At 40.4% G+C, this 21628-nt stretch overlaps 2 protein-coding genes across 2 annotated transcripts in view; both read left to right on the forward strand.

Annotated features, from left to right (window-relative positions):
- The window catches only part of LOC308106673 (CD81 protein-like), a 35849-nt gene extending 28804 nt beyond the window's left edge, over positions 1–7045 (forward strand). The window contains exons 3-8 of the mRNA XM_080458552.1: positions 202–299; positions 575–649; positions 1367–1486; positions 1663–1761; positions 2945–3028; positions 4123–7045. Coding sequence (XP_080314678.1) covers positions 202–299; positions 575–649; positions 1367–1486; positions 1663–1761; positions 2945–3028; positions 4123–4185 — 539 coding nt within the window. The 3' untranslated portion in view covers positions 4186–7045. The remainder of the gene's footprint in view (positions 1–201; positions 300–574; positions 650–1366; positions 1487–1662; positions 1762–2944; positions 3029–4122) is intronic.
- A 6569-nt stretch (positions 7046–13614) lies between these two features.
- The window catches only part of LOC308106664 (plakophilin-3-like), a 32779-nt gene continuing 24765 nt past the window's right edge, over positions 13615–21628 (forward strand). The window contains exon 1 of the mRNA XM_080458540.1: positions 13615–13919. Within this exon, the coding sequence (XP_080314666.1) occupies positions 13715–13919 (205 nt within the window). The 5' untranslated portion in view covers positions 13615–13714. The remainder of the gene's footprint in view (positions 13920–21628) is intronic.

A 21628-nucleotide genomic window follows, 5' to 3' on the forward strand; every position in this document is an offset into this window, starting at 1 on the left:
TGCATATTGAAGTGGGGTGGGGCAGAGCTTCAACACCGTGGGGGTTTTAAAGACTTTAAGTGGTTTGCCTTCTTGTAAAAGCAGCTCTTATTAACTTAAATTATCCTCAGATGCGGATTAAATCCGAGTGTCTGAGGCGCTCGCAGCTCCTCTTTGCTAATCTTTCAGTAAACTCTGTGTTCTCTGCCTGTTTGTGTGTAGGCGTCCACATCCTGATCGCTGTCGGCGCGGTGATGATGGTAGTCGGTTTCCTCGGATGCTACGGGGCCATTCAGGAGTCTCAGTGTCTGTTGGGAACGGTGAGTCGCAGTCACACGAAAAGGTTCTTCGTGGAGTTTCAGGCCTCAACTCGTGCTCTGAAGCGTTCTCTTTAAGTGGATCGCAACCTTTGATTCATCATGATGTGAATCAGCGAGCCAATAAATGCAGAGAACAGTCCTGCTCACCAGGAAACAGACGTAAACAAGACCGACTTCATGAAGAACCTCCACGGGATGCCTTTGGATGAATGAAACACATTCACTGTGATCTTTGAAAGTGCTTTTATTGACCTGTTGCCTTCCTGCTTTTGCAGTTCTTCGCCTGTTTAGTCATCCTGTTCGCCTGCGAGGTTGCTGCTGGGATCTGGGGCTACATGCACAGAGACACCGTAAGACTGCACACATACACTATACACTAGATCAAACCCCTGTGTCTAAAATGGTCAAATCTTTCATTTAATTGACTATTATTATATTATTGGTTTGTGTCTAGCACCATGGCTGGCAGAGCTAGCTATTGTTACCTTGCCAAATTTAGTGGAAATAAAGATGGTCAACAAATTATTATTATTATTTTTTTTTTTTTACTCATTTACTAAACTTGAGAAATGTAATCCTGATTTTCAGACACATACTGGGAAAGACCCCGAGAAGAACTGAGATAGAGCAACAGTTGCCATAATGATCATGTTGAAAAAAAAAAAACAGCAAATTTTTCTTTGAGCCCTTTTGGAAAGTTAGTTGCCCACTCCCGTAAAAGGGTAATTGCCTAACCAATCTACATGCCGATAATTGTTTTGAGGGTAAAACAGCCGAATTTAAAGAATCTGTGACTTTTCTATCATTTTTAGGCAAAGCTTGGCTCAATCAGAGTGTGGACATATATCATTATATATGTGTATGTATACGTTTTGAGTTAACATAGCTCCTAGCAGGACTTAGTATCTGTATCTGCACTCTGAGACCTGCCAAAAAGTAATAGCAGCTCCAACTTAATGGATTTAATTGGGATTGAATCACACCATCATTAAATGCTGCTTTAGCCTCTACTGGCTCATTTGCAGGCCCTCTGTTTTATTTCGACGTGTGTTTGGTTTCTGTTGCAGGTTTCCAGGGAGATGATAAACTTCTATAACTCGGTGTACGACCAGGCTGTGACACAAACCATCACTGACTCAGAAAAAAAGAAAGCCGTTGCCTCTGTTCTCAAGGTTTTCCACGAGACGGTACGGGACACACTCTGACCAGTATCACTTGAATCTGTACAACCGTGGTACAATAATACTTTATTTGACACTTCTGGCTTGAAAGATCTGGAGGTTGTAGTGTAGTGTCGTTATCCTCCGCCTGTAAGCAGAACTCCATGTCAAGATGTCTCTGACGGTATTTGATTGTGTTTCAGCTGAACTGCTGCGGTAAAGGCCAAGGAACCAGCTTCCTCACACACTTGACAGACAAGCTGGGCCTGACTGACCTCTGCCCCAGCCAGGGATACACCATTGTAAGTGTAACACACACGCACGCGCTCGTGTTGTGTGTGTATATATCGACTTCAACATGTCAGCAACCAACCACATGTTAAACTAGGCATATGTATATAAGTATGTAGGCGTGTGTATACTTTGATATAGATCACTTATTTTATGTATGTATAACTTAGATTTATTTATTTACATAGCTTATTTACAACAAGCCCTCATTTTCAGCAGCAGATTTCAGGGTTTTCATAATGTTTTGTAAAAAAAAAACAACAACAATTGAATTAGCTGTAAACATGTTACGAATATTCCTAATATTATATGAAACAAAAGAAAAATCTTGTCAAATTTCGCTCCAACTGGCTGATTTGTGGTGAACTTTAATGGTTTCACAGTTTCAGTGTGAAGAACAGGACTCCTCAGTCTTTACCACCACACCGCCACCATGAGGCCAAACTGCATATTACACCAACCTCTGAGCAGGTCTACATGAATCTGTTTTAACTATGATCATTTCCAGCATTTCACCACACACCAGAGTAACAAACTGATAATGCAGGAAGCTACAGATCAAACACATATTTTATTCCCTGCGAGACGATTTCTACAAACAATAGATGATTATTTTCACAGGCAGGATGGCGTTTGTTTTAAGCACAATTGAACCAGGTAACACTTGAAATTACTGTTTTGTTTTTGTTAGTTTTTTTGTTAATTTCAAGGTAAAATCATCACGTTTGTGCCTGTTGATGAAATTAAGAAACATATAGATGATTGAAATAGCTGCAATAATTCATAAATCTTTGGTTTAAATGTGATCCGGCCCTCATGATAGTAAAAATGGTCAAGAAATAAGATGAATTACTGGCTATTTAGTTGTAAATGCTCCACGCATGTTCACAGGGATTCAGAAATCAAAACATCGGAGATGGGTAGTCGAAGATCATATCCTGTTTATCACATCCATAATACCACATTAAAACTTGAAAGTACGATCAATCGATGAGTCCACACTTTTCATGCAAACATAATGTAAAGCAAAGTGCTTCACAGGAAATAGATGTGCTCCCACAGACTGACCACAGCAGCTTAGAAACGTGACGATAACCTCTGGTGTTCAGACGTTAAACTCGGTCTGAGACGGTTTAACTGAGCGGGAAGTGACGCTCACGTCTTCTCTTCTCTTCTCTTCTCTTGTCTTTTCAGAGTTGCCACTCCAGGATTCAGGAGTTGTTCTCAGATAAGATTTATCTGATCGGCATCGCCGCTCTGGTGGTCGCAATCATCATGGTGAGGACACTTTTGTTAAACACAGTCTGACATCTGTCACTATGACACCATGGAGCAGATGTTCAGTGCAATAAGTAAAATAACGTAAGGACGCCTCGTAGGAGGCTTCTCAAAGCAAAGAGGATCAGCTGAAGATTATATGACTGAGATTAAGACACGGGTCAAATGAAGAAATGGTCCATGGAGGAAAGTCCACCAGAACAGAGAAATGAAAGGAGGAGTTAATCGTAATGGAAGTTAACAGTATGAGAAATATGGATGGATTGGAAATGTTTTTCACTTTGCTTTAAAGTGAAATTCCCATGTTTCCCTTTTAAAAACATGAATATTGGTGATGGCCCTCAGTCCAAACTAGCCTGAAAATCTGGAGTTTGAAAGTGAGTTTTTGTGTGCGGGCTCTTTGTTCAAACCAGAATTGCCCACAAGGGGGCGCACCTCAAAACAGTAGCTTTTGATGGTCTTCAACACAGGAGGCTAATACTATAAACTGCCTCTATTAACTTTAGGAGATAACAGGACTCGTATAAACTTTGAACCTCTTGTCATTTACAAATGACCCTGTATTTCATTTTAAATCTCCAGAGTGCGTTGCTTTGCGGCATTGAGTTTTGTAGACAGCTCCACTATTGGTTTTTTTTAAATTATTTTTCATTTGAGCAAAGGACTGCTATGTATGCTATGTGACCAATAAACACGCTCCTAACATCTGTACCAGTCAAAATCTTACATGTACTCACAAGAGGAAGCTGCAGTATGAAAAAGGGTCAGAACAAGCTCTATTTTGTTTTCCCCCCAATACATTTTAAGAATTGATTTAAATACAATTTAAGGGAGCCTGAACATGTGATGATACCAGGTGAAGACTCCTTTAAGGGAAATGATTAACCGTTGCAATAAGATATGAACCTACTGTTCATATTTCACGCCTTTATGTCACGACACGCATCACACTTCACTTATCGTAGTAAAACACTATAATGACATTCTAAAACGCTTTGTGTATTTTAAGGGATTTTCTGAAGAGATTTGAACTAAGGTACATTTGGTGTGTTTCCACTGCTGTTAAATGTGTAAATGTGTGTTTCCCCTCTCAGATCTTCGAGATGATCTTCAGCATGGTGTTGTGCTGCGGCATCCGCAACAGTCCGGTGTACTAAAGCTGCGCGCTTCCCGCCCAGCTCGTAACTAAAGGAAGGACGACCGCGCAGTGTCTGTCTCCCTCTTCCTTTTATTGTTTTCTTTTTTCTTTTTATAACCAGGAATGTCACGTATATTGCTATCTGGATTTAGTCAGCTTTTTACAGCAATGTAACCATTCTCCACTCAGCATCTTATCACACTGTCCATGATTTGTTTCCGTTAGTCACAGATTATGCGTAGTGGAGCAGTGCGATCGTTGCCTGATATGTAGATATTATATCACACTGTCACACGCCCACCAGTCCAGGTGCTGTAATCCTTTAGTGATTGATTAGTGGTTTTCCCGCCTCCATGGTCTTATATCCTTATTTTATGGATGATGTTTCACTGTTTTCTGTATAAACTGTATATAAATATATGTTGACAGTGCTTTATGTCTGCCTGAGCATGGATATTGTATTACATGAGACCCCTTTCCTGTATCTTCCCTGTATTCTGTGCCTGTTCATCTTGCTCCACATCGACCCGGTTGATGATGATGATGATGATAGATCGGCCTCAGCCGGCCACATAGAACAACACGCATCGACGACAGATCATTGTCTTGGTTCAAAATATACAGAGGCAGCAAAAAGTATGATCATTTCCAGTTTTCTACATGAATTGCTCGTAAAGTCGCCTGATCTTGTTTCAAGTCACAGATCTGGAGCTGCGTGTCGCTCCGAAGCAGAAAATGCTGTTAATAAACAGTTTTTTGAGAGTTGTTTTTTTATATTTGCTTAAAAAAATAAAGTAAAGTCAGTAGAGAGGGTAAACTAGAAAAGTTACCAACATATCCTCTAAACTAAAGTGGGGGGAAACTGAAATGGCTAAAACCGCATTTATTCTAAAATGTAGTGATAATATAAAGGCAGTCTGAGATACCATTTATGTGTGCATACAAAACTATGAGTTTTATTTAGTCACAATTTAAAAGTTAAAACCTGTTCAGACAAATTCCTTTTGGTGTCCAGTGGAAATAATGTCCCCACCTTTCACCACACAATCCACTTCAGTAAACACTTTTAACACGTGTTTGTGTGGTGCTGTGTTAGAACATCCCAGATCAGATCGCACTTTACCATGGATTCATGCAGAAAACGGAGCCTTCGCTGGGTCGACGCACTTGCACTGCTTCCGCATGTGATCCGTCTGAAAGCTTGAACCAAAGTCAGTGATGTGACGTCTGGATCCACGCGGTTGTCTTGTGGTAGTCGTAGCTTTAAGTGCTAATGCACCGGACGCTCTGCTCTCGCATTGTGTGGTTTGCCTTATCTGGTCGAGTGCAGCTCTGTGCAGAGCTGAAATCGATGCTGTGCAGCCCCGTACCTGCTACCGACATTTCCTCCACCAACACGGTTGTATTATTTCACTTTTTTGGGTCGAAAAATGTTTCTCCCTTAAATATCTTGCAAGAGGCTGTTAGCATGAAGTTTCTGCTACTGTCTGTCTCTCTCTCTCTCTCTCTCTCTCTCTCTCTCTCTCTCTCTCTCTCTCTCTCTCTCTCTCTCTCTCTCTGTTTTTTTTAAACTGACCACATTTCATCAAGAGTTTAAGTAAGATTATGTCTTCTTGCGACATTAATAATTTTGTCTTCTGCAAGCTCAAACTTTTCAAAAATTCACATCATGATTGCAGATCTGTTCATAGGTGCAAAATTTAAGACTCGAATCTCATCCTCTCAGTATCACCAAATCTGATGTATAAATGCATAGCTATGTAAAATATATGGACTTGTAATGATACATGAAGGCTTTAAAATCTTCTAAAGAGGTGGTCAACACGGTAAACTCCTGACAATAGCAGACTCTTCCACTGACACTGGTAGAACTCCACAGCATCGTACACCGGCTCGCATCCAACCACAGCCTCTCCTCTCACCCTCCACTCCCTCCGAGCTTCGTCAACCGACTCAGGCCCCGTTTACACGACAACCAATACGAGTGTGTCCGCAAAACTTTCTTCACTTTTGGGGGGCCTGTTTGCACAACACTAGTGTGCGGATCCACTATATCCGCAAAGTTTTTATACCGGCTCCCAGGGTGGAAAGATTCTTTCAAGGTCGCTATTCCCTCCTGCAGAGACTAGCCGGAGGCTACGAGCGCTCTTACTGGGCATGCGCAAATCTCTCCCCATCCTTCTGCTCATGTGCCTGTAAACAAACATGGCGGACCCGTAGTGGTGTGACTCGCGGTCCGCATTCTAGTTTTATCGTCCAGATCAGTAGCTTAATAGTTGAGACTCACCCCTGATAGCATCTGATGCGTCATCAGTTTACAGTGTTTTGTTCTCTGCACATATGTATGTGTGGTTTTATTACAAAATCAAGCAACAGCCCCCTCCAGTGGCCTGGTATACTAACTACATAGTCTGTGTCCGCTGCTGCAGTGTAAACGCACTCCTTTTTTTTTCTTTTTTTTTTAATGGATTAGGTGTTGTCGTGAAACTTTGTTGTGTGAACGGGGCCTTAAACCTCGCCTTGTTAAACGACCGATAAAACAGCGAGCCGGTGTTGTCGCCCGGCTCTAGTGTGTTGTGCTGATCAAAAATAATGAAGGTTGTAGAAAAACTATGTATGCCTTTTTTCTCTTTGTATCGTGGTATCTTTGTCTGGTACGTCTTCTGAGGAGTCTAGACAGAAAAAGCCCGAAGGGGGGGGGGTGGTGGGCGTAAAGATTTGGTGGCAGTGACATATGAGGGGGGGTCAGACCGGTCGTCTCATGCTGTGCTGCTGCCATAACTGACACTCTGGAACCACTGCCACTGAAATCGACACCCTCTCACCTCTTGTAGACCTTGGTTTGCCCAAATATAAAGGGATTAAATGTATTTTACAAATAGTTGCTTGGCTTCTGTTTTTACTTTTGGGTTTTTACTGTGGGAGATGTAGGTGAGACGAAAGTCTGGTTTAAATGATTAAACATAATCTCCCTACAATGGAGTGAATCCATACGCCCAAAAACATTTATTGGACTGGAGTCCAAAAAAAAGCAAAAACTTAACATAAAATATTTAATGAGAAATAAGCAGAAGGTTGAGATGTCTTCTAAGGCTTTAAACCTTTTAACACTGCAAACATTTATGCAACTTTGATGTTTTTAGTAAAATCTCTGGGAAATTCTTTATTTAAATCCAGTATCAAACGCATTGTAGTTCAGGGGCCTGGTTTCATCTTGCGTGTGTCGGACCAATAAATGAATGCCACATTTACACTTAAACTTTTAACATTTTTCTTTGTTGTGGGGCAGAGTATACAAGATGAAAATGTTGATATTTTCAACAAAACCAAACTATTACTACAGAAAATGACTACAATCTCAACATAAATCTGAATTGAAAGAAACTTTGTGCAAAACACAATGAAATGTCCAAAAAATGTCTCTTATCGCTGTTGCATTCTGGGTGTTTTTTCAAACTCCCTCTGACGGCATGACTGAGGTTAATGCTCGTTTTCTAGCTTTCATGGCAGCATCACTGATATGTCAGCTCAAGTCTCAGTGTTGTGTTGTGTTGTGTCCACCACTCTTAGAGAATGTGTTAAAAATCAATGTTTTGTTAAACTTTTTACCTTTTGCTTGGTGTTTTGGCCAGATTAGAGACACTTGTGGGTCGGTTTCGTCTATGGGCCTGATGTTGGATGATCTGATTAAAAGCATCTGGTTCAAATACTAATAAAATAATAAAGTTATTATGGCACTATTTAACAGGTCCAGCCCACTCAATATGAAATTGGCCTCTTTTCTATGTATTACTTTTTCAGTTTTATGATAACAAACGATGCGGGGGGAAAAACGGAACAACAAAAAAAGCCCCACCCCACATTAAAAGAGAGCTGCCGTACATATGCATATTCAAGGACTAAATAAAGTTTAAATAAACAACAGGAGACAGTAGCATATCACATAAAAGGAAAACATCCAGTGATCGAAAGTGAGTTATCATTTCTGAAGGACTAAGGGCAGAAATCTGTGATAAACTAAACTGTGTTTGACACCCCTGCTAAAACGAGTCCACCTTTACCCCAAACAGCTGCTCTGTTTTTACCATTGACGGTAAAGCACTAACGAAACAGCGGACAGTTAATAAATTATCATTTAATAAATGTCTACAAACTATGAGAAATCAGAAGGTATGGACTCAAGTGTTAAATTAAAACTAGTTTGTTCAATCTGAGGGGAAGTGCAGCTTGAAGCTGCCTCAGCTTTCACAACAAATCTGACCATTTGGATGATGTCTCTGGAATTATTGGAACAGTACACGTAGCAGATATCAGAATAGTAAAGACCTCCCTGCTTCTCCCTGATTCCTAAAATAAACACATATGTATCATCAGGTTCACAGTTACCTACATTTCCCATTGTAGATTATGAGATCACTTTATTATGTCACACTGTAAGACAGCTGGGATGACCCAGTCTCTAGAAGACAATCATCAGCTGACGTATATTATGTATAGTGTGCATCTTCAGAAGCATTCCTGACAGCAGATGTAAGGTTTCGCCCCCGAGTGCAACTCTCCACACTGATAAAACACTCATCTAGGTCACAACATGCGGGAAGAAGTTCCTAAGGTGAGTTTAATGAATGTATATTGTAATTTTACACAATGGAAAAACCTGAGCATACTTGTTTTGATCTGAGGTGAAAGCAAACCTGTTGGTTTTGTGTTTGTCATGAAGGGCAAAATAATCAAAGAAACGTTCTGATGTGAGAAAATTCTCAACACGAAGGAAATGCAGAGGGAGAGGTATTGGTACTGGTTCAGTAAGTAAGTAAGTTAAAAATTACAATTATCGGTGTCAAGTCTCTTTTTGCAAAAGAAATAATCAATCTTAAAACAATTGTCATCACACCAATGTTTGTACAGCCTCTTTTTAAAAGAAGAAAAAACTCTGAATCGTAATCTCATCACTATCCCATTAACAGTACATGAACAAGCTCCTCATTCTATTTCTATATTATAACATTATGCTCACATTTCCCAAGTAAAATATCTTGTCCGTTTTAGGTATCACACATATTAATATCCTTACTGAACACCAGAATATAGATGTGTGATCTACATGTATGTGTCTATAAGATCTCCAATATGTTCGCTGATTAGAAATCAATTCCTTCTTAATCTTTGTAATGAAGAAAACTCCTATTTCTCCAGTTATGCATAAATCTAAAATAGAGCAATGAAATGCATTAAAATCTGCATGTACCACAATATAGATGTATAAAAGGAGAAATGGGGTTTTAATTGAGAACAATAAAATGCCTACAAACACATACAACAGTCAGTTATTGCACTTCTCATGTCAGTAGTAATGAGCAGTTCAATGTGATTATGTCCCTGAGTTTATCTTGACCCTTCAGAGTCTATGTGTGGAGTTTGCACGTTCTTCCTCAGCCAGAATGAGTTTTCTGCTCCAATGTAAAACCAAGCTTGTGCGTGATATTAGACTCAGTATGTGGGCGTCTCTCTGCGTGAGTAATTTGACTGCGACCTCTGCTATTATGTAGAGTTATTTCATTTTATATTGCTCAATGTAATTTCTATTAGTGAAACATGTGGACTGCAGGCTGACCAGGAATGTGATGACTCTGGAACTCATTCATTCATTTTCTTCCACTTATCTGTTTCCGGGTCGCGGGGGTGACAGTCTGATAACTGTCACCCAGATCACATCGCACCATTTAAGAACCTTCCTGCAGGTGGTGAGCCCACGGGAAGGTGGCGCCCGGCCTGGGACACGAACCCACTACCTAGAGATTGTTAGTCTCATGCTCTACCAACTGAGCTAGCCGGGGGACCCAACTCTGGAACTTTCTTTTGTTAGTAGTTTTGTTTCTCTTTCATCTTTTTGTTACTTAATTTAAGATCTTATATCTTGTCTATGTTCCATTGTAGATAGACAAGGTGTTCAGGAGGATTTGAAATAATTGATTATTGATTTTAAAGGATTGAAAACCTTTTTCAACTTCGCCTATTTAAGACTTTTTAAATACATTTGTCAGTTTCTCTTCATGTTACAGCTGCATGTGTGCTCAGTCTTTCTGTTTGATACAAATGTGCATAACAGTGAATTTAAAATGATGAGAAAACAATGTGGAGGTGTAAATAAGACACATTAAGATTTTTAACTTCCAGACACCCAATTATCACTGACTTTTGCAGAGAACAAGCCGTGGTAACTCCCTAGTTTATGTTGGCTAAATGTGACCGGCTTATCATTTCCATCCACTTACAAAAAAAAAAAAAAAGAAGATAAAAGGTGTTTTAATGTGCTCAAGTTATTTTTCTGGAACAAGCTGAAAAACTGGCCTCGTTCCTGTAAAAGAAAACAGGAAGAAGCTGTTAAATTTAGCTCGCTGGTGCCGTTTGGACACGACGAGGAGTTAACATCTTTCACATTGTTTTGTTTTTGTTGGCTGTATTGAAGTCTCAAGCCGCCCCTCCCTCTCGTCTCCTTCAGCCTGCTGCTGCTTTATCTCGGCGCACAACGCCTCGCTGCCTGTTGGGTTGATGAATAGCAGAGAGTATTAGTCCCAGATGCTCTGAATTCCAGCTCCTTCCTAGTCTGTAAAGACAGCTCTCTGTACAGACTGTTATCTCTGCCCTCTCAGTGATGAAAAGGGAGAAGAATCATCTTTTATTTGTTACTATAAGTTTAAAAGAATTGAAAACTTGAGATCATCCTGCAGAGTTACATCAACTTATTAATTTAACTGTAGTAAAGAGCTCCAGCAATCTTAGTTTAAATACAGAGAGGGTTCCTTTACTCATGAATGCAAATGAAGCAACAATATTTCAGCAAACCAAGCAGGATGAGAGGATACTAAAAGAAAATTAGGAACAAATGGTGTAGAGGCACCTGATTCTGTGCTATGATGTTCAACATGGGGGAGGCACCATCACACCACCAGGCTGCTTTGTTCCTCTGGTACTGGAGGCTCTGAACACATCTAAGGATAAAATCTGAGCGTTTTATGAAGAAATGTGTCCATCAGGGTCAGAAAACTGGCTTTGGGGTGAAGCTCTTGGATCTTTGAGGATGAAAAACAAGACAAAACTCACATCCAGTAAGACACAGAGAAAACGTTTTCCGTTTCTGCAAACTTTTAATGAAACATGCAATCTACTGCTGCAGGTTTGAAAATGAACACTTGGAACATGTAACAGTGGAAGAGTGGCGGAAACTATCGTCAGAGACGGAGCTTCTAGGTGAAGATAAAATGTGTAAATGTGTTTTATTGCTCATGTGGCTCTCGTGTGGTCACTTCTTCCAACACAACCCTCGACGGCACACCAGTGCTGATAGCAGAGGCTAAAAGCTAAAAACAAACAGTTTGGAATAAGAAATAAGATGGACTGTTGTCAAGAGACCAACAAAGAGTCAGAGTCCATCAAACATTTGGACAGAGATTAAATCTAACCGCATAGTCCACTGCTACCTTCAACTACTTTAAGTCCTTTAAGCTGATCAGTGGTTGTTTAACTTGTTTTTAACTATTTTAGCCGTGTCAGCAGTTATAGAAGTGTCAACAGCAATTGTACACTTTTTATTTTTTACAATTTCAGACAATTTAAAAGCTTTTATCTATTTTAGCCATTATAATATTTGCCTTTTGGATCCCTTTTCTATGTATTTAAGCCATATTAGCAGTTCCTAACAGATTCCACTGCTTTTAACAGTTTCAGCAACTTTTCATTCGTTTTTATTGTTTTAGCAACTTTTTCTTAAAAAAGCTTTATAGCTATTTTTATCCTTCTTTAGGTCTTTTACCCACATTCACTGTTTGTGTTCACATTTTTAGCGGTGCAACAAAATTGAGATGAAATCAAAAGGATTACTGACATTGACCTGGGTTTAAGCTACGACCTGCAGGGATCAGGAGAATAAATATTCAGTCACATTTTAAGCCTTTGTAACTGAATTGTTGACATTTTGTTCACCCAATACATGATCAGTGTTTGAATACTGAAGAATCAAACTGATATTTCAGGGTAAAATTAGAGGAAAAAGCTGGATCGTTGTCCAAACGGGAGTCAGGACAGTAACACAGAGTGGGGACACAGACACAACATAGCTCTCAGTGGGACGAGGAAACACGGGGGGAAGGAAACATGGGCGACGCAGCAGGGGAACAGGATCAAAAGAAATCTGACATAAGAAGTGAAGAAACGGCAAGTCTTTAATCTGGAAACAAATCACGGATCTGTGTGTGAACTTCAACTAAAGAGTGTGTGTGTGTGTGTGTGTGTGTGTGTGTGTGTGTGTGTGTGTGTGTGTGTGAGAAAGAGAGATGTTGGGACAAGGTTTATGTAAGAACTTGAAGGTTTCTGTGTTAGTCAGGATCAGGGCTCCCTCCCCGAGCCTCTCGGCTCCTGACATATCAGCGCTCCCTGAGCCTCCCAGACCTCCCCCAACACTTTCTCATGTTGGCTGAAGTTAAATCCACATTCCTGGACCCTGAAACAATTACACCATCAACAGGAGAACTGCCCCTCCGTCGTGACGCTCTCCCGGGTCATCTGGAAGAGTACCCGTAGACGAGCCACATTTGGGAGAAAACCTGTGAGCAGAAACATGTTTCTGGTTGTGGAGCTTGTGTTGTTTGTGATTTGTTTAGAGGAACAGTGAGCCGAAAGATGAACCATGTTCTTGTTTTTCCTGAAGTATCAGCTGAGCTGTCGGCTCAACTTGACCCTGACTCTTCCCCCGTCTTTTTGCCTCAGACTGACTGACGACAGGAGTGTTTTCTTAACTGAGCATCAGACGCCTTCAAGACAAGGGAAAATGCATCATTTTTGCATTTTTATTTTAAAAAAGCTTCGTGTTCACGTGGAAACATTTTTAAAACAGCATTATTACGGTACACGGAAACAGCAGAAACACTAAAAACAAATGTAGTTTCATGTTGGGCCACTAATGGGCGCTGTTGTTTGTTTTTGGGAAGAATATACACACACTTGCAGCTGAGAACAACACAATATAAACACTGGAACTTTTCAGATGACATTATGTGTATGTGTGTGTGTGTGTGTGTGTGTGTGTGTGTGTGCCTGGTATTGCTTCTGTTGGTCCCTTCCATTTTATGTTTTTCAACAAAATCCCATCCACTTTGACAAGTTTTTCGTGTGTTTTGCGGAAACAGTTTTCTGAATTAACAAATGTCATGACACGGTCTCCTGAAACTTCTCGGAGACGGCAGGCTCTGTTCATAAACTGGAAGTGATGTATTAACTGTGCAGGCGCCTGGAGGGGGGGGGGGGGGGGGGGGGGGGGGGGTAGAGTGGGCTGAAAGCAGGTGGGTCCTTCCCTAACACCCATCCCAGCCTCCAGTGTCCCGCCCTCTCTCTCTCTCTCTCTCTCTCTCTCGCTCTCGCTCTCGCTCTCTCTCTCTCTCTCTCCATTCCGTAGCGGACAGTCGGTGGGTGTAGGACAGCGCAGGAGCCTCACTGGTCCCCGGACTTCGCCCCTCTCTGAGCGGATAACTGAAGCACTTTCCTCCGGGAGAATGAACGCGGCGGCGGCGGAGGGCTGCTTCCTGTCCGCCCTGCAGCCCAATTTCCCCTGCACCACGTACGCGGTCCCGGCGGACGGACTGTGTCAGGACCCGCTGGCCAAGGCTCGCAGGGTCCGGGAGCAGGTCCGGACCCGGCTGGCCGAGAGGAAGTCCTCCTCCCTCACCCGGCTGGACGACTCCCGGCTCGGAGCGACAGGTGAGCCGCAGAGATCCTCACACAGCCATAATCTATAACTGTGTGTGTGTGTGTATGTGTGTGTGTGTGTGTGTGTGTGTGTGTGTGTGTGTGTGTGTGTGTGTGTGTGTGTGTGTGTGTGTGTGTGTGTGTGTGTGTGTGTGTGGTGTGTGTGTGTGTGTGCGTGCATTGTACTAGTGGGGACATGTGTCACCATAGAGACGAAAGTTAACAATGTCAGTAAAGACAGATTAAAGTTAGGTTTGGATTAGTCGTTAAATTAAGGTTAGAGTTAAAAATCCAGGTCCAAATCCAAAATGTCACCAAAAACCTTTAAAACACATATTCATGCCTTCTGTGGACATGACGTCAGTAGAATTAATTAATGCACTACCTTAACCATAACTACTTACCTTAATTCTAACCATAACTTAGTCCGATCTGTAAAAGTTTATTGATTTCAATGTTTGTGCAGCCAGGTTGATCTCCAAAGCAGAACAGAAGGACAAGACCTCATGTTGGTTAGACAGTAGTTATGGTAAAGGCTGGTGCAATTCTGCAGAACATGAAAACCCATATTCATGTTATCCCGCTAAAACGAAAATAAACGTGTGTTTGGTCTTCTCTCCTAGTGAGGACGTCAGCCTGAGTGCACACTCATTCATTGGCACTAGTCTTCCCTTCAGGATGAAAACCTTTTGGTTGTTTCAAGACCAGACTATGTTAACTCTCATATATGCTCAATGTAAGATGGATTTTCATGAAGCCTCTGTTCTGTACTCGGTACTTTAATTACTGGTCAGTTTAGTGTCAAAGGTAATGCTGGTGGATGTCACTCGGGCACCGCGTCTTGACCCAGATACTTCATTTTGTTCTGAGACTTTCGCCCAACTTAAGTTTTATACCCTCAGTACGATTACAGTCCCAGTTCAGATTAGAATCAGATCATGATCAATTCACTTCTAAACTAACGTTCACCTTAAGATTAATACCATGGTTAAGTTTCACTTTAAATTGAGCTGGAGGCCCCGCTTACACAACAACGTTTTCAAATGAAAATGGAAAACTTTCATTGCATTTTCTGTGTCCGTTTACACAACAGCTTCAAAATGACCAATCTTGACTTCCTTCTTAAATTGATGTTAAAATTATGATTAGGACTTAATTAAGGACTTAGGACTTGTTAAGATTAGATAGGTAGAAGTCTCTGTTAAATGGATTTGTTAAAATGCAAATATACTTTAGTCACGAATTCAATGTCCAAAGAACTTTGATGTAATTAAAGGCAGGATTGATTGATTGTGTGTTTACTCTGTAGCATGTGTCAGTTTCTTCGGGAGGGTGGCTTATGGATCATAGTAGTCACCATTAAGTAATCAAAAACGAATTTCCCCCGGGATTAATAAAGTATTCCTATTCTATTCTATTCTATTCTATTCTATTCTATTCTATTCTATTCTATTCTATTCTAATATTCTTAAAAGACCTTTAGGACGTTTCTTGTTGTAAACTATGTTTACAACAAGAAACGTTCACAACGGGGCACAAAAAATTGCTAAATTAGGGGGTTGTTAAAAACGAGGGTAAAGTTTAGAGCCGGAATCAAAGTGATAAAAGAAATGAAGAAATAACATAATGGAACATAAAGTAAGGACAGTAAAGTAAAAACAAAGATAAAAGAAAAACATCACATGTCTTTCAGTAGGAGGTTTTTCTCTTTTTTCACTCCTTCCCAACAAAGACTTGGAATTTCTGCCTTTGAGGAATGCGATCCAAAACTCACGCCCCCTCAGCTTTATTAGTGACCCTATAAAGTGGAAGTCCAATAGGTGAAAGCTAAAAGTTTCTTCTACTCAAAAGCTACAATTCAACATCTTCACTGTTACTCTCAGTAGATTTACACCGTTGTGAGTGCTACCCATACTGTAGCTTGTGCGCTGACCCGTGGCATTAGAGATCAGGGTGTTACTGAAGCGCTCGGCGTATTGTGTGGCTCTGCACAGTGATAAAGTCTCACATGCCATGTCGCAGTGTGTGTCCTAAGTGGACGCACAAGCTGCTGATACTTGATATTTTGAGGAAGTGTGTCAAGAGCTGCGAGAAGCTCTCGATGCCGAGGGAAAAGTCTTTTTCAATACACGTATTTTCTCAAACATGATCAATAAGCAGGCACGGTCCTGTGGAAGAAACTCTGGATTTAATCACAGTTTGAAGGGTCTTTTAATGATTGCATGAATCAGAGTTGCACAATGTTCAGGAGGAATTCCTTCCTGACAGAACTGCGTCAGCTCAGTCAGATTACTAGTATCTCTGCTGTAAACTCATTCGACAGTATTTCTATTGACATTTCGACAGGGTCACTCCAAAAGGTGTTTCATTTCATTAAGGTAATTTTCTAGTCGATGTACTTTCATGGTTAGATTCATTGTCTCCTACTGAGTTTAACTGGTTGACATTGCCCTGTAGGATCCTTTAATACATTAATTTTACCACCATGAATATTAACACATCAGTGCAGCCCCAAATTTCTGATGCTCCCTCTGCCATGCTTTACTGTTTGGATGATATTCACATGTTGCAACGTCGTGCTCAAAATGACTGATTGGTGAGGAGTGAGTCATTTGTGTGGACTGATGACAAAGTTGAATTTCTGCTTTAGGATCACGCTGAATTGTAAAAACAACAAATTACAATAGAATGTGAAAATTTGCTGTCAAAGCCTGAACAAACTCTGTAGCTTCTGTAGGACAAAGCACGACCCAGTAATTGTTGTCTGTTCGGTCAGCGCGTGCAGGTTATATGAGGTGTGGGTCTGTAACGTCAGTGTTTCTGTGTTTTCGCTGTAAAAACCGATCATCTGCTTTTGAAGCTGGTTTCCAAAATTGATGCTTTCAACTTCCTGTGGACAGAACACATATCTGATTAAAAAAACAACCTATACAGCCACACTTTAATCCTTTCTTTGTGGATGGATAAATGTAATAACAATCCAGCAGCTGAATGAAATGTGATCAGAAAATAACTTAATTCTTTGATATGAGTGTGTACATAAAGATTGACAACCTAGTGAAGTTCTATTACTACTGACCAAGAACGCAGTAACAATGTTTACAACCTATGATTAGGTGGTAGTGTGAAGTAATTGTTGGACACTTACTGATATTGTTCCAGAAGCTACTTGAACCATAGCAAAGATAGTTCAGCCTCAATCAGCAGATGATCTATGAAGTCATGAAGTCACACAACAACGTTCTCTAGTAAACAGGGACAACTTTCGTAGTGTGTTGGGAGTTGGTTTCTATGACAACGGTGCTTGGAGCCACTGAAAACTAAACTTTTCGAGAACGTCTTCCAAGGTGGAACTTTTCAAAAACACTCGGTGGAAACAGGGTAAAATACAATTTTTCCAAAACATTGCGACTGTGCATGCTCACCACTAGTTGTTCTGCACATGCTCAGTAGCTGGACCATCAGAACAAAATTTCCTTCAGAGTGTCATGACTCCCAGTCCATCTTCTCCTGGGACTTGGTGGTTTTATAGTTGATAGTCACTGTAATAACAATCCAACTTGGTCGTGTGTCCATACGAATTGGATACGAATCCAACCCGTGGCCTGGCATGCTAACTCCATCGTTTTCAGTGTTTCTGCTGTTTATTTGTGAACAGACTAGTTTTCAATACGTTGCCGTAGAAACGTGAAACTTTTGAAAATGCAAAAATTGTTCGGTTTCACTTGATTGTTGTGTAAACAGACCTAAAGTAAGCAACCCAGTGTGAAGTGATCATTACAGAAGCAGGTTTTTCTGCAGATCTTCATCTCTCCATCAATGTGGCTGTAGGATTATAATCCTAAATACTGCAAGTGTTTTCAAGCTTATTTATCAGTTATTTTGTGTGATCTGAGAGACACGAACAATTTTCCATAATCAGAAAACAAACATGGCTTCTGTCTGTTCATACAAGTGCATGTGCAAACCTTTAGTAGATCAGGCCCAAACCTTTGAATTTATTTCACACACAATAAGAAAGTGAAACATGGAACAAATAAAGTGAAAGAAAGTGTGACAGAAGCAGTAATTTAACACAGAGGCTCTAAAGAAGGATGTTCTCTGTCACATTAGTGTGTGAGTGTAATCTGTGACCTCTGCCTGCTGGCAGTTCCTCTCTCATCGCTGAACTTTCCAGGGTGAAGATCTAACTGGACACAATGAGGCCCGTTTAAAAGTGTTCAGGGTTTTTATGTTTTTCAGGAATGTCAAACCAAGTTTTACACCATCTTGAGTATCGCAAAACATTAATGCTGTTACAATGTGGACAAGCGAGATGTGAGCGAGTCGGAGCTTTCGTGTTATAAAGATGGAAATCTTTGGGAATCAGATGGTGGGAATTTCCAAAGTTGCACTTTAGTGGCTCCAACCAGTCCTGTGTTATAATGATGTTGTAGCAGCTGCTACACATGATGATGGGACAATGGAATTAGGCAGGAATCGGTTTTAAAACCTGGAAATGACTCAGCACTTTTGCACTTCCGGTTGCCAGATCCTGAAGTTGTTTATGTGGTTGTAATTTGCTGTTTAGGTTTGGTCATGTAAAGTTTGTGGTCATGGTAAGCTCATAAGGTTTCAACCTTGTTTGTGACATAAAATACATCAGAACACTTCCAAATTGTCATCTAACATTTTACTGGAACAGTGTTGACCAGAATTGGGACAAACTTTTTGCAAGAACTTTCCCATTTCCCTGTTAGTCATGAACAGCATGTTTAGTTGTTAACACTTCAAGCTGTGTTCCTAACATCGTCTCATTGTGAAGGAGGGAAACCAATTAGTTTAAAAACATGACTTCTTCAAAACATTAGACTAAAGTTTGACAATGATTTTGGTTTTGGGATTAATATTGTTTTGTATTTAGTGTAGCGTACTGTGTGACTTTGGTCCCGTGTAAATGACAACTCTTCAAATGAAAACGCATTGTTTTTATTTTTTGTTTCAGAAAAGTTTCATGTTTACACGGCAGCGTTTTGAAAATGATGCATGTTTACACGGAAACATGAAAACCTCAAAACGATGTCGTTAGCCACTAGTGGGTGCTGTTTGTTTTTATATTGAAACCACACACACATGCAGCAGGCAACAACAAGCTAAACATTAACAATGAAAGAAGACAGACATTCGTATGGACACACGATCAAGTTGGATTGTTATTACACTGACTGTTAACTATAAAACTACCAAGTCCCTGGAGAACGTGGACTGGGAGTCATGACATTCTGGAGGAAACATTGTTCTGATTGTCCAGCTACTGAGCATGTGCACAACAACTAGTTACTATGTGTAATGGAGTAAAGAATGCACTTTATTAATTATTATGTTCAATTCATGTTTGTTATTGCTCTGTTGAGTATTTGTGAATTTTACCTCAATAGATTATTTTTATTGCCAATGTTTTATTGATTTTGCTTTAGTTTTGAATCCCCTTTCTGCAGTCTGTCTCGGTTGTCCCTCACGGGCTTCCATAGTTCCTCCCTTATACTCCTCAGTGTTGGTTTTTATGGCTGAGGGTAAGGATGATACACTGCTGCAATATCACGCTATTTTCTCTATGAAGGTAGTAATTTATGTCAAAGTTTTTGGTGCATATTGTTTATCGTTGTATGGTGTCATGTTGCTGAGCTGTTTTGTTTTGACCTTTATTATAACCTTTGGAGACTTGTATAGTTTCATTCATTTTGGCGCGATTTGCAAGTAAAGGCGCGCCCTGTGACGTCGGCACACAGAGCAGCTCGGGTGAACACTGTAAATATGTTTAGGACCAGAGTGCACAAAGGCAAATGAGGAGAAGATTAATTTATCTTAATCTCTTGTGCAGCCAATAAATAAACACTGGAGAACACCCAATCAACTCGTCGTTATTGAAGTCCTAATCACAAGCATCACTCCCGTTATATATGGTCGTGGTGCTCATGTGCAGTAGCAGTGTTTCAGAAAGTTGTGTTTTCCCTCCGTTTATGCGGAGACGAAGTTAGAATTTCTTTTAAAAGTTGCGTTTTCAGTGACTCCGATTACTGTTCTAAAAGCTACGAAACGTTTCCATTTTCACTTGAATACATTGTGTAAGCCAGGATTGTCTTTTCATTTAGTTGTGTTTTACACTTTATTAGTCAGACATTGAATGTTGGAATTATGACCCACAACCATCTTTATAACAATTGAACATTGGCTACAAATAGCATCCGTCACTAGCCTCCCATCGGAATCTCACTGCACTGTGACATTCAACACTAACACAAAGTTATTTAATAAACTGCACTGTGTTGGATGTACATGAGGTGTACGCACATCTGTCTGAATACAAGATCATCTGAAGTCCAGCACAAAGTAAAAGGAAAGTTAAAGAAACAAACCGAAAGGGGCTTTTGAAGGGAAAAGATCTAATTGGAAACACAACCCAGGTCAGTGACCTCCTTTGTGTGTGGAACATTCTTTTCCAATCTCCTCTTCGCAGCATGTTATCACGGTTTATTTTAGACCGCTCTGTAGTTTGGTCTGTGTTCTACACTGCTGCCTGCTCTCATACCTGCTGACTGGGTCTAAATACTCACTGCCAGAACATGATGGAAACCTGGACGTGCTTTGCTCTAATGAAATGTTGCAGATTCTCAGATCTGTGGTTTTGTATTCCAATACCTTTAGGAGTGAGGTGGTATCTGGGTGGACTGCACACAGTCTGCAGTCAAGATACACTGAAATCATGCTTAAAACACACAGCACAGGATACTAAACTGTGTTTTCTGAAGGACTTTCCACTTGTCTGGCTGATTTCATGAAGTCAAAATGAGTTGAATGAGACTTTAAGCAAAAGTAAATTGTTATAGTAAACTCTAAACTCTTATATAAATGCACTGATAAAACTTTACTCTACCAGACAAAAAGTCCCAAGTGGTGCAGCCAAGCAAAGGTCAGTACACCGGTCAGTCCGATAAGCAAACACACACGTAGGGATCAGGCAAGGTGAATACACACAGATACACCAGGATTCACCCTGAATACCTCACAGTATTAGGACATATTGTAAGTCGAGTCACAGATGGTTTCAGAGGAAGCGGATCACTTTGGTTCTTTATTGTCTAAAAAGTACATAAAGTATCCAGTTAAATTCAATATGTGTCAGACAGAACTATTCAAAAGAGAAAGACAATGTGGAAACACGAAGGTTGGAATTTAGGAACTGATAGGTCAAAGGTCAAGACAAACAATGCAGAATGACAGGAAATGATGAAGAGAGCCGTCACTGTGAACATGACCTTAACTTGATGTAACACACAGTGTTTAAACACACTCATTTGCTTTAAGTGAATTATTTTCATTGAACACACTGATAACATTTCGGTATTTGTAGAGTTGATTTCCAATGTGTTGTTCAATCACTGCTACTGAGAGAGCAAGGTCGTGTGCGCCTTTTACAAGACAAATATTTATTGTGAGTCTCTCAAATCCAGAAGAATGTTTTCAAGAAATCCACCTTTATTTGGAGATTATAATAAAGCATCAGCAATGAATCACTGCTCTACAGAAACTTTATCCAAGTTATTGTAGAGACGTTCCAACTTACACACACACACACACACACACACACACACACACACACACACACACACACACACACACACACACACACACACACACACACACACACACACACACACACACACATACACACACACACATAC

This window comes from Lipophrys pholis, assembly GCF_963383615.2.
Source record: "Lipophrys pholis genome assembly, chromosome: 2".
In the NCBI taxonomy this organism is placed as follows: Eukaryota; Metazoa; Chordata; class Actinopteri; order Blenniiformes; family Blenniidae; genus Lipophrys; species Lipophrys pholis.